We start from the raw sequence: 12,711 nt of genomic DNA, 5'->3' as shown, positions 1-12,711 counted from the left end.
ACAGTTTCAGATGTATTCCCGGGGCTCCTGATCTGAAGGAAAAAGCCAGAAGGGGATGGGAAAGGCATGAAGGGGAGGTGACTGTGCACCCAGTAAGCACCTGTGGGAGATGCCCTGACCCTGATGTTACAGGCTTGTGCTTGTCTAAACAGGGTGCGCGTGTGTGTGTGCGTGTGTGTGTGTGCAGGTGCCTCAGCAGCTCCCAGGGAACAGAAATGTTGACCTAAGGTAAAGAGGAGGAGGGGATGGGGGAGGCAAGAATGATGGGAGAGGGAGGGAGGGTCCGGGGCAGAGACCACGCCCCAGCTCACGTGATGGGGGAAGTGCTCCTGCCCTGGCCGGAGGATCAGCGCACCAGGAGGAAGGACAGTCCCACATACTGAGACAGCAGTGCCTGTGACCGTTTCTGGAGCTCAAGCTCTTCTCCCAGAGAGACAGACTAACGCTCTTCTCCCAGAGAGAGGGACGGGGCAGAGAGCAGACACCATGGCGCCCCCCTCAGAACCTGTTAGCAGAGGGCGTGTCCCCTGGCAGAGGCTCCTGCTGACTGGTGAGAGGATGATTCCCTGGGGGTGGACAGGAGGCTGGGAGACAGAGACTGGCTGGGGTCTCCTGGGGAGGACAGGCCTGAGAGGGGACAGAGGGCTTCTGTTTGGACCTGAAGGGAGAGGACACAGGACAGAGTAGGATGGGAGTGGGGGATCGGCAATAGGAAAATCTCATGAGCTGAAGGTGGTGAGGGGCAGGAAAAACTCAGTTAGGCTAAGTATTACAAGTTATTCATCACCAAGCAGTAATTTCTGAAAACTAATGATAATAATAACAATTTATGTCAGCGTGAGCCCAGAAAAAGCTTAACCAGGGGCTCTACACATTGTCCTTAACATCGGCCTCAGAAAGGGGCAGATACTCACCAGGAGGTGGAGGGCCCTGGGAACACTCGTTCACCCACAGGTGTTTGCAGCCTGTTGCAGGCACTGGGGGTGCAACGAGATCAGACGAGCCCCTGTTCTCACTGAGCTCCTGTTCCATGGGGAAGAGACAGACAAGGAAAGGTCTAGAATATAGTGTCAAGTCTCACATGTCATGAAAGGAAAAGTACAGGGAAATGTCAGAAAGTGGAGGTGGAGGGACGATAGAAGACGTGGTCATGGAAGGCCTCTTCCTAGGACACTCCTAGTACTCAACAGGGGTCTGAGAGCAGTAAGTGGGTGAGCTGGGCAGACACCTGAGGAAGAGTATTTGAAACAGAAAATGCCAAGTTCGGAGGTGCTGAAGTAATGGTGGCCATGTTGCTGACCTTGACCATAGGAGACACACACACTTTCATATACTCTCTCTCACACACACACACACACTCTCTCCCTCACGCATGCAAACTCCAAGTCCAAGAAGTGAAGAGAACTTCTCATTCAACAGGGCCTCATCTTTCCATCCCAATATATAGATCCAAATATTGATCAATTTCTCTCTTCCCTTGTAGTCTCACTCTTAAGCTTCTGGAACCCGCCTTCCACTGCCCAAATCACTCTTGAATCACTGCCTTCCAATGCTGCTGAAGGGAAGGATGTGCTTCTCCTTGTCCACAACCTGTCTGTGAATATGACAGGCTATGCCTGGTACAAAGGGGCAAGTGTGGACAGCAACCGTCTAATTGCATCATATGTAATAGACAGTCAAGAAAGTATCCCGGGGCCTGCACACAGTGGTCGAGAGATAATATACCCCAATGGATCCCTGCTGATCCAGAAGGTCACCTTGGAGGACACAGGATACTACACCCTACTAGCCATAAAGAAAAATTTCCTGAATGAAGAAGTAACTGCACAGCTCCACGTATACCGTGAGTGATTCCTCTCTGTCCTCTAGATGTCGGGTGGAGAATTCTACTTCACACACACAGTATCGGCAGCCCTGGACTCTGCCTCCATGCCCCCTGCATTGCGTCCCAGGCTGGGGGTTGAGCACTGAGTGCAGGACACACACAGTGGAGACACACTTCCTAAGATCAGAGCTCCCTTCCCAGATTCCAGCCCCTGCAGACATTCACCACAGGGAGAAGTACCAGTCTGATGGGAGCAGCTCAGTGGAGGGAGACCAGTCTCAGTCCAGCCCCTGGGCCCCTCCCATGACCATGACCCTGAGAAAGACCCTGCAGGACTTGGTCGCGGCCTGGCCTGAGTGGTCCCCTGGATCCACACAGAGCAGCTCAGCCCGGGCAGCCCCTCCCCAGACCCCTGTCCCAGGGCTCCTGACTCCAGAGCCCCCCAAGAACCTGTGCCAGGTTGAGTTTGACATCCTGGGCAGGGCCAACTGGGAGCAATGATGTTCTGGGTGATTAAATGACAAGGTCACCTGAGCTGGTCACCAGCCAGGCTCAGCTTCATGAGCCACATCTGGACAGGTACAGAGTCTGATCCTTGACGGGATACTATGTGTGGACATAGATGGACAAAGTTTCCAGGCCATTAACTGACTGCCCTGGGGGACTTAGGAAACTCCAGAGGAGGGTCAGCTTCCCCAGGGAGGGACAGAGGATTAAACAGGCTCCAGGCACCTCCCCAGGAGTCAGCCCAGGGAGCACTCTCTCATGGAGGCAAATAATATGTGGGCAGCTCCTCTATACTAACCTTTAGGTTAAGTATTTAGGGATTTTTGTTAGATTAATTCACAGACAACACAGTAATCCATTTACTCAACTCATTCAGGGTAAACTGAGGCACAGAGATATACAGTCACTGAACCAGGGTCACACAGACCATGAGCAGCAGATCGAGGTCACTTGAGATTGGTCTGCAGACCCGGCCTCATTCTCTCCTCCAACCCAGAGGTGCTGTTATGTATGTGTACACCTGTTAATTTAGATCAGCCACCAAGTCAATGCTTTTCTTCTCAGACATCTCAGCTCAGAGGGAGAGATTCAGGTCTGGGAAGCGAAAGCAAATGGAAGATTATTCTGTGTTTACCCTGAAATCAAATTACCTGAAATCACAATCAGAGTCAGTGCTGGGAACACCCGGGCCATCCCATCAGGTGGCCCATCCACACCTCCCTGCTTAAGACTCAAAATCACTTATTTGTTTCCTGAGGTGCTGGTGTCACTCCCGCTGGATACGAAGGAAAGGACTTTCCTGCTTACTCCCCACTCCACACCTGCAACCAGCTCAGGGCCCAACATGTGACACACACTCAAGTGTTCTGATGAAGGAGGAAGGAATTATGGGGAACGCATGAGTGAAATGAATGAGTGAATGATTCACAATCTCTACAGAGACAAGCACCTCGATGCAGGGTCCTATGAGGTTCTGCTACCCCTGTGCCCTGTCCCTCCAGGGGCTGAGACCCACGTTCCATCCCTCTGACCACCTGCCCCTAAGCACCCCCAGCAGCCAGTCTCATGGTGACTGTGGGGCTGCTTGGCCATGGGAGGGTTTTCCTGGCTTCACAGGTCCTGCACTGGGGCAGCCGTGGGGTCTCTGAGTCACCTGTAACCCCCACCGCTCACTGCCATAGACAGTTCTGGCTCTCTGCTCCTCTCATGTCCCTCGCCTGCCTCCTCCTTCACTCCAGCCACACTGCCCTGCTTTGCTCTGCTTCCTCCTCCCGGAAGCCTCCTTGGATTCTCCCACTAACCCCTGTGGACAGGCCCACCTTCCCGGGCAGGAGGAAAGGACGCAGAAGTCAGCCAGAGCAGCAGCCCCGAGCTCCATCATATGCCACTGTCCCAGGTCACCATGAGAACGAGCTTCCACTGTGCCCCATCCAGGGCTCCCTCCCTCCTCGATGCCAACCAAGAGGAACAGGCCACGTGACAGGGACTGGGACCCCTTGATCTGCTCTCTCCGTGACTCAAACAGGGAGTCGGAGGCAAACGGGTGGTCTCAGTCCTCAAAAGCTCTCGGGCTCACTTCACCCCTGACTTGTGACTCACATCCTCGTCCTGGGGAGGCTCCCGTTCCTCCCAGTGGTTCCTGGGAAAGTCCTTAGGTGGGGCCGGTGACCCTGTGCTGTCTGACGGATTTACTCACTATTTAACACTCCTGTGTCCTCACGGTGGCCACTTTACCATAGGGTGGGGTCCCCTCAGACAGTGAGATCAGCAGCCACTGTCCTTTCACCCAGATGCTGCCCAGGTTAGATGCATTTGATCAAACTCTAGTTCTGTCTCCTGAATTAGAGAAAAAAGTAAGGACCACTAGCCCAAGTAGGGGCTGCTCCCCATTTTCCTGACTGTCCATAGAAATTGGTGATAGGAACCTGCTTCCTAAATCTACTAACATACACATATCATTTCTCACTCGGTATCGTGCCTCCCTTTATACAGCAGACACACCTAGACTTCCCCTCCGATCACGCCTGTCCTCTTAACAGGCTCACACTCTCTCTCTCCCCAGGGAGTCACTGTTTTCAAACCCAAGGTGGCATCTTCCTTTGATCACAGTGTGACCCTGGATGGACTGCAAAACCTGGTCTGCGACCTTCACAGCTCTCTAGAGACAGAGTCCTCCAGAAACTGGTCTTAGCTCTTTGCGGCATTAATAATGTTCTTCACATTTTCTTTCACAGTTTAACTTCTACTTTAATCTGTTTCATAATTGTCATTATGAATGGTTCACGAAGGTGGATACCAACCACACCCTCTTCACACTGGTCACCAATTCTGCATCAGAAAACACAAATATGCATTTCAGGAAAGATCACCATGGTCCTCACCACCGTCTGCAGTGGGACGGGGGACATTAAGGACCAAGGGCAGAGAGGGTGGTTCTGTTCCAAAGACAGCCAGCCCCAGCCGTCCCCCCACTCTCTTCCCATCATTTCCAGCACTGACTCTGTTCCACCCTTTCTGGGGTCACCGTTTCATGTCAGTCACCTGAACAACCTGTCCCACGAGAGACATTGCCATCTGAGTCCTGAGCTGACCTCCAGGCTTGCTCCTGGTTGCCCGGGTGTCATTTCTGCTCAAACCCCTCATCCCAGGCCAGGCAGTCAGCTGGTCAGTGAAGAACCAGGAGAGGTGAGGGGTGAGTTGGGTCTCTGACCGAGGTCCTGTGTCTTTCCACAAACCAATGCTGCAAATCTACTGACACTTGAGAAAGTCTGTGCCTTCTCCCAGACATACAGCTGGCAGCCCTATATTCTCTGAGTGCTCAGATCCTCACGCTTTTGTCATGTGAAATGCAGACCTGCCTTATTTTTTGAAGGACTTGGGCTGGCTGAGAAGTGAGAGATGCCAGCCTAACTCTGATTAAGATGCCTTGGGAGGAATCAAAGGTCCCACACAGGGCATTGTTCTCTCTGTCATCTATACAGCGGCACTATCCACACCCAACATCACAAGCAACAACTCTGACCCTGTGGAGGACAAGGATGCTGTAGTGTTAACGTGTGAACCTGAGACTCAGAACACCACCTACCTGTGGTTAGTCAACCGTCAGAGCATAGTGGACAGTGCCCGGCTGGAGCTGTCCAAGGACAACAGGACTCTCACTTTACTCCGTGTCACAAGGAATGACACAGGACCCTATGAGTGTGTCACCTGGAACCCCGGGAGTGCCGGCCGCAGTGACCCATTCTACCTGAACGTCCTCTGTGAGTAACTTCTGTTCCTACCTGACCCAGGCTGCCCGCCCAAATCCACACTGACAGAGGCCAGGCTACATCCATCCCTCTGAAGTCCAAGTACACGGACCCTCACCCCAGACACCCAGGCTGGCCATGACTTCCTGTCCCAGGCAAATCAGGGAGATCCCAGCCTTGAGACTAGGCTAGGAGGGGACAGGCTGCTCCTGTCTCGAGAAGCTCGAGGTCAACCACCTGTCATGGGAAACAGGTTAATGTCTCAGACTCGGGCTCAATGAACACAGGGGGTTATGGTTGGGACATTTTAAAAATAGACTGTGACCCAGCTCAGAGGGGCAGTGTGGCCCTTGTACAGAAAAGGAGCTTCCCCTTCCCTCTGATTACATCACGTTGGCTTTGTTTTGTTCCAGATGGCCCGGAGACCCCCACCATTTCCCCCTCAAACCCCCATTACAGTTCCGGGGCAAACCTCAGCCTCTCTTGCCACACAGACTCTAACCCGCCCGCACAGTACTCTTGGCTCATCAATGGGAGGCCCCAGGAGCCCACACAGGAGCTCTTTATCCCCCACATCACTGTGAATGACAGTGGATCCTATACCTGCCTCGTCCATAACTCTGTCACTGGCCTCAACAGGACCACAGTCACAACTATCACAGTCTCCGGTAAGTGGCTCCCTGGATCATCGGCCCCAGCTCTGGGGTGGAGGTCTGTCTGGTTTTCAGAAAAGAATCTGAAAGAAATTACTTCCCATTTGCTAGTGTCACAAGCAAATTACAAATCTGTCCCTGAACCCTCCCACTATGTGTCTGCAGATCCCTCCTCCCCTTGCTCTTGACTTCTCATGGCAGATGTGGTGGGTCCAGCATGGACTGTGTGGAGATGGTTCTCTCAGCCCCGGAAAGCCCCACGTGGAGGGTCTCTGCAGGTGGGCAAGGAAGAAGGGTCCTCAGGGGCAAGTTCCTTTTGGTTGTTGTTGAATTGCAGATCTTTAGATATTCTGGATGTGAATCTCTTACCACATAAGGTTTGCCAGTGTTTTCTGTTAATATGTGGGAAGTCATCACTCTCTCGCTGTGTCCTCTAGTGCACAGATGTTTTCTCTTTTGCTGCACTCAAATTAATCTCTTTTTTCACTTGTTGACTGTGCTTTTGGAGCCTTATCTAAGAAATCACTGGCAAATCCAACCTCCAGAACTATTTCTCTGTTTTCTTCTACCACATTTCTAGTGTGACTCATGTTTAGATGTTCCATCCATTTTGAGTTAACTTTTTTACATAGGATAAGATAAGAGTCCACCTTCATTGGTTTGCATGTGCATATCCATGTTCCCATTACTCGGTGTGAGTAGAATTCCCTCCCGCCTTCGAACGGTCTTGGCGACCATGTCGAAATTCATTTAATCACATACTCTGGGTTTCATTTCTGAGTCTTCCATTCTACCCATTGGTCTAAACTGAGGTCCTTATGCCAAACTCATACTCTTTTGATGACTGTAGATTTGTGGTCAGTTTCAAACTTAGGAAGTCTGAGTTCTCCAAGTCTGTTCTTTTTTAAGATTCTTTTGGCTATTTGGGCTCCCTTGAGATTCCATATGAATTTTTGGAAACTTCAAATCCGCAAATATTTTGTTGGAATTTTAACAGGGATTGCATTGAATCTGTGGATCTCTGTGGGTACTATTGTCATCATAAAAATACTAAGTCTTCAGATCCCTGGGCGTGGATCTTTCCATTTGTCTCTGTCTTTTTAATATTCTTTCACTGACCTTTTGTACTTTTCCATGTACCCATCTATTGCTTCATTGATTACGTTTATCTCTAAGCAATTTATTTTTTTTATGTTACTAGAAATGGAATTGTTTTCTTAAGTTCCTTACCAGATAGCTCATTGTGAGTATATAAAAAACAGCTGATTTTGCATGTTGATATTGAATCCTGCAGCTTGGCTGGGTTTGTTTATTCTAACGGTGTTTTTGTGGAGTCTCCGTCGTTTTCTACACAGAACTATATGCATCTGTGACCAGACATGACTGGACTCTTCCTTTCCAATTTGGATGCATTCTGTTTTGTTTTCCTTGCCTCTTCGTTCAGGTGTGGACCTCTGTGCTATGGTGAAGTAGGGTGGATGTGGCATTTGTCTTCTTCCTGATCTTAGAGGAAAAACATTCAGTGTGTCAGCTGAGTATGAGGCTGGCTGTGGGCCTTTCACATAGGGTTTTTATCATGTTCCAGTACTTTCTTTCTGTTCCCGAGTGCCAGTACTTTGTTCAATTGGTAATCATTTTCTAGAGATGTCTTTCACCATGATATTCAATCTACAGACGAGGAAGGAAAAGTCCTCTTCAGAGTGAGAACCCTTTCCCTTGAAACTTTAATCCTAAGTCCCGAAGACTGGGCGAGGCCATCCTCATTCCCCAGTAAATTACTTAACGAGAAATCAATGGCTTCCCTAGCTTATGTGAAGCTGCCCCGGCCTCAGGGATGGACAGGCTGGTAGGCTTGTCATCCAAAAACGCACAAAAGTTTATAAGAGGAGTGGGTCCTAACCTTTTAAAGTCACAGAAGTTCTAGAAAAGAACACACAACAAGAGTCCACGAGAAAAAATTTGACAACACGATGAGGTTGCTGGACACGTGGGCTGAGAAGAGATTCCAGGAGGTGATACTACAGAGAGTCCTGTGGGGCTGGTCAGAGGTCACCCTGGGGTGATCCAGGGTCAGAGAGGAAGTACAGTCCTCTCCCTACAGATCGTCACCTGAACAAAGACACTCGTCCTTCTGCAGAGGCCAGAGCCATCCTCTAATGTCCTTTACAGAGCTCACTGTGGACGGCAGTGGCTGAGTTCTGTGAGGGAGCAGCATGTTCCCAGGCCCCAGCCCTGTCTCAGTCAGTCACCTCCCCAGTTTCTCCACAAGCCAGTGGAAAAGCCACACTCCTAGCCAGCAGTGCCACTGTCACAGGACATTAGGATGCCTTGGTCCCGACCTGCCTCACAGAAGACACTAAGATTGCCATCCGGTGGTTCCTCAGTGCCCAGTGTCTGCGGCTCAGGGAGGGGACGCAGCTATACTGGGACAACAGCGCACTCACCTCGGCCTGTCAGGAGGGAGGACGCACAGGGTTGATGGTGTGAGGTCTCCAACCCCTCAGTTCCAGCAAAAGTGAGCCCCATCAGGCTGGATGTGCAGGGTTCGTGACCCTCAACCTCTCCCTATGCCTCCACTTTATATTTCACGGGCAGGGAGTGGGGGAGGATGCCAGCTTTGAGGAGCTCAGAGCCTCCTTCTGAGCCTGTAGGGCAACATGGGTAAGAACCCCAGAAGCAGACTAATCTCATTCTCGTCTTAGTCTGATGTGCACCAGCCACTTGACCTCAGGCAAGACACTCAACACCTGAGCCTCAGTTTCCCTGTCCGTAAACTGGAATAAAGCAGCAGGATCTCAGGGCTGTCCTGAGGATCTTTATCAGGAGGTTAACGAGATTAAAGCCCTTAGGGTCATACACAGGGTCAGGGCCCAGTTGATGCTTTCAAGTAGTGTTACTGTTTTTATGATCGTTGTTATTAGCTGCAAAGTCAGCAGAACTGGGTGAAAATGTTTATCACTTACCAGCTCTGTGACTTCTGGTGATTTATTGAGCACTTCACGTCCCAGATTCTGTTTGTGACATGAACATAAAGTACTTCCCACCCTGCCTGCTCACAGCAGACCACTGAAAACTGTCAGCTAACATGCTTACGACTAATCAGCGTTCAGTTGGCAGGTCGGGGCCTGCCATCTCTAAGACTGTCCACAGTGATGGCAAAGAAGAAACAGAGGGAAGAGGTATTTATTATGTGAGAGGGAAGAGGGGTAAGAGGAAAATGAACAGGAGGCGGGACAGGTACATGTGGGAGAATGTGTAGAGTTAGAGCAAATGCAGGTTCCATGTGAGAAACAGGAAGTGATGCACCACCAGCAGCTGGGGGTCGGAGGACACTGTGATGACAACACTCACAAACCGCACTCATATTGGCTGACAGTTCCTTTGCCCTAACCAGGCCCTCCCCCTGCAAGGCCCTCGTGGTTTCCCCCCAATGGACTTGGGCTTCACCCCTCCCCCTTCTCTTCTCCTTTCAGCAGAAAGAAAAAGCACGGGCCACCCAGTGGGGACCATCTCTGGCATCGTGATAGGGGTCCTGGTTGGGCTGCTGCTGCTGGCCTCCCTGGTGTATTTCCTGTTCCTCAGGAACACTAGAAGGTACAACACACTTCCTCCACCCTAATTCTGTCCTCTCTGCCCCCAAACTGACCCTAGTCCAGGAGGAAGGCCGCCCTGTCCTCGGATCCTGGGCTGGCTCCCCAGCCTCCCCACTTCCACAGCGATGTGCCCCTCTCACTCCATCCAGCTCCTCCCTCAGAGGCTGCTGCCTGGGCGGTTTCCTCAACAACAGCTTCCTCATCTATGAATTAGGCCCAGTTAAGTCACCTTCCCCCTGGTTCCCTCCATAAACCTGCAGTGGTGCCTGCAGGTAGGAAGTGCTCAGTAAACCGACACTTCCTGTTGTTTTCTGAAGTCCCCCCCCCACCCCTGTGAGGGGGACCTGCAGCCTCAGGATCTGGGCGTGGTCCTGGCCATGGTCTCACAGCTGAGAGTGAAAGAACCTTGACAGCCAGTGAAGTCAAATGTGCCCACATGGCAGGTTTGGTAACCATGATTCCTGACCTGTGAGACAGGAGCACCTGGGCCATCCACGACAGCAGGCCTGGGATATTCTCTATGCGTCCTATTCAGGCCACTGTCACATTTCAGCTCCGGGAGCCTGGAGCAAGAATCTGTCCATAGCAGAGGTGCCACATTCATCCATGTGCAACATGCACAGGGCTCCCCAGTGCTCTACTTTCCCTCTGACGCCTTGACCCGTCCGTCCACTCAGACCCTCGCTATGATTCCTTTCCTGGGTCCTCAGTCCCCTCTCTGGCGACTTCCTCCTGGACCGCGTCTGCCTGTAGGTTGTTCCCCTGTGGCTCACATCAGGTGTGGCTCCTTAAGGCCTTTCCTCAGCTCCCCTCCAAAACGGCATTGGTGGGAGTGGAAGTATCCATGTCCTGCTTGGCGAGGAGTCCCTCCTTGTCCCATTTTGACACTAAAGCTGTGACCTTTCCCTGCACCCCTCACAAATAACCCTGACCTTTCCTAGGGCCAGTGGCCAGCCTGATCTCAGAGAGCACCTGCCCCCAGCGTCCAACCCTGGTGAGTGTCTATCCAGCCTGGGAGCTCCTGGGAGCCCCTGGGCCACAGTGTCCCCTCCTGCCAGTCACCTCCTTGGGCTTCTGGTCGGGGTTCTCATCAATTACTAAGCACTGGGGACACCAACTGGGCTGTCGGCCCTGACCTGTAAGCCCGTGTCTTGTGTCACCCCCTTGCCTTCACTGGACCCTAAAATGGCCAGAGGGTCTCTTGCTGGGAGATGCTACTCTTCTGTTTCTCTGGGAGCAAGGGATCCCGACTCTTTCTGGGATGACAGGTCCGAAGTTCCTCATACTCTGTGTGCTAACTCATGTCTCTGTTCCCAGGCCATGGTCTTTCTGGCACCTCCACTTCCCTGGTAAGACCATCCCCTCCCTGTGCTTTTACCCGGGGTCCTGGCTGTGCAGGCTCAGGGCATGGGGACCATCCCACCACAATGCATAGCACAGACCCCTCCCCCAGAGTCTGCCCTGGTTCCCTCCGTTGGTCTGAGGAGAACCCTGGAATCTGTCCAGGAGCAGAGTAGGTACTGGGAGTATCAGCTGGAAGTCTTGGGCTAACAAGAGTCAGCGGGTACAGCATGGAGCAGGATTGGGATGCGGGGTACAGGCATGGAGATGTCTGCTCAGGAGGCAGCGCTGTCACACCTGTGGAGTAATGACCCTTCCTCCCTGTTCCCTGACACCCTCTCTCCCCCTTGTCCAGGCTCCCCTATCTGGCCCCAGGACAGAGGTTCCTATCTACCTGGTGAGTGCTGGTCATGAACATTCCGTATCACAGGTCCATCAGGGCCCAGGATCTGCCCCCAGGCCAATGCGGGCTGTCCTTCCAGGTGCAGGAAACAGCAGCACAGCGTAAAAAGGAAATGGGGTGAAGGACAGAGGGGCCTGGGGACAGAAGCCCCCATCACAGTCAGACCCCCATGAGACTGGGCGACACTGTATGTGTTCTGAGAAGGTTGCAGGGCTCAGGGGCCTCTTCTCTCTCTTACAGGAATTACTAAACCCCGACACAAACATTTACTGCCAGATCCACCCCAAAGCAGGTGTGGCTCCTTAGATCCTCGGACCTGCTCCTCAGAGCCTTGGGGTGGGCCCACCAGACCCTGAGTGGTGCAGGAGCTACAACCTGAGCCAGGAAACCAGATCTGAGCCCTGAGGATATTTGGGGACCAGGGCCCGAGGTCGGAGACCCTCCTTATTACTGGAGACCTCAACAGGCCAACCTGAGCCCTGGATGGATCAGGACATAGGCTCCCATCCCCCACAAAATAGGAGCTCTAGAAAAAGTAATCAAGCCTGTGACCCACCCTTGACCACCTGAGTGGTCTGGATAAAGAGGATTTCCATAGTTTGCTGTTTCTGTGACAGGGACTTCTTTTAGCAAAAATTCACCTGAAACACGGGGTCCCTTCTCTCCAGGGTCACACAGTGCATTCGTTATCTCTCAGTTACCCCAGCTCTGTCTCTTCCCTGGGAGAGAGGAGGGGATGTGGGTGTGCTGCTGGGGGGAACTATGCTAAAAGGAGAGACAGAGATAACGGGACAGCATTCGGCTGTCCTCACAGCCCTGGCGACCAGGCCATGGACACCTCCCAGGGTTTGCCCCTTCGCACATGTGCACTGGGTCTCAAGAGCCCAGAACAGGGGGAAATCTCATGCCCTCACAGAGATGAGCAAGGATCTTTCCTTGGGGTCTTGGCCCACCGCCATGGACAGGCCACATGTCCTGAGTGGGGCCCCTTCCCAGCCCCAGTGTCCTGTGCCCTGTGGCCCACCTCATCCAGGCCCTAGTGGCCCTGACGTGTGCCTCCGCAAATGAACTTGCCTCTCCCCAAATCCGGAATCCAGGGTGTGCTGAGCCCTGTCCATGGGTTTCTGCTCTGTCCCAAAGG

The 12,711-nt window shown here is 52.3% G+C and overlaps 1 protein-coding gene across 2 annotated transcripts; it reads left to right on the top strand.

Annotated features, from left to right (window-relative positions):
• Positions 1-200: 200 nt before the first annotated feature.
• Positions 201-12,150, top strand: LOC120592368 (carcinoembryonic antigen-related cell adhesion molecule 6-like). Of its 2 annotated transcripts, none has more exons than XM_039849982.1 (9): positions 201-550; positions 1,484-1,843; positions 5,314-5,592; positions 5,994-6,248; positions 9,710-9,827; positions 10,768-10,820; positions 11,144-11,175; positions 11,523-11,564; positions 11,811-12,150. In XM_039849982.1, the coding sequence occupies exons 1-9, from the start codon at positions 487-489 to the stop codon at positions 11,874-11,876; spliced, it is 1,269 nt and encodes a 422-aa protein (XP_039705916.1). In that variant the 5' UTR covers positions 201-486; the 3' UTR covers positions 11,877-12,150. The 2 variants fall into 2 exon arrangements, with proteins under 2 accessions (XP_039705916.1, XP_039705915.1); XM_039849981.1 differs by having other exon boundaries at positions 9,707-9,827.
• Positions 12,151-12,711: the final 561 nt, after the last annotated feature.

The sequence above is a fragment of the Pteropus medius genome, unplaced genomic scaffold (genome assembly GCF_902729225.1).
Source record: "Pteropus medius unplaced genomic scaffold, Ma_sr-lr_union100, whole genome shotgun sequence".
NCBI lineage: Eukaryota > Metazoa > Chordata > Mammalia > Chiroptera > Pteropodidae > Pteropus > Pteropus medius.
This window is presented reverse-complemented; position numbering and strand designations above follow the sequence as displayed.

Excerpts from the sequence above, each read along its gene's own strand:
- LOC120592368 (XM_039849981.1), top strand. The coding sequence starts at position 487 with ATGGCGCCCCCCTCAGAACCTGTTAGCAGAGGGCGTGTCCCCTGGCAG. Across the intron at positions 1,844-5,313 it reads TGCACAGCTCCACGTATACC|CGGCACTATCCACACCCAAC; the intron begins GTGAGTGATTCC and ends TCATCTATACAG. Across the intron at positions 9,828-10,767 it reads TTCCTCAGGAACACTAGAAG|GGCCAGTGGCCAGCCTGATC; the intron begins GTACAACACACT and ends GACCTTTCCTAG.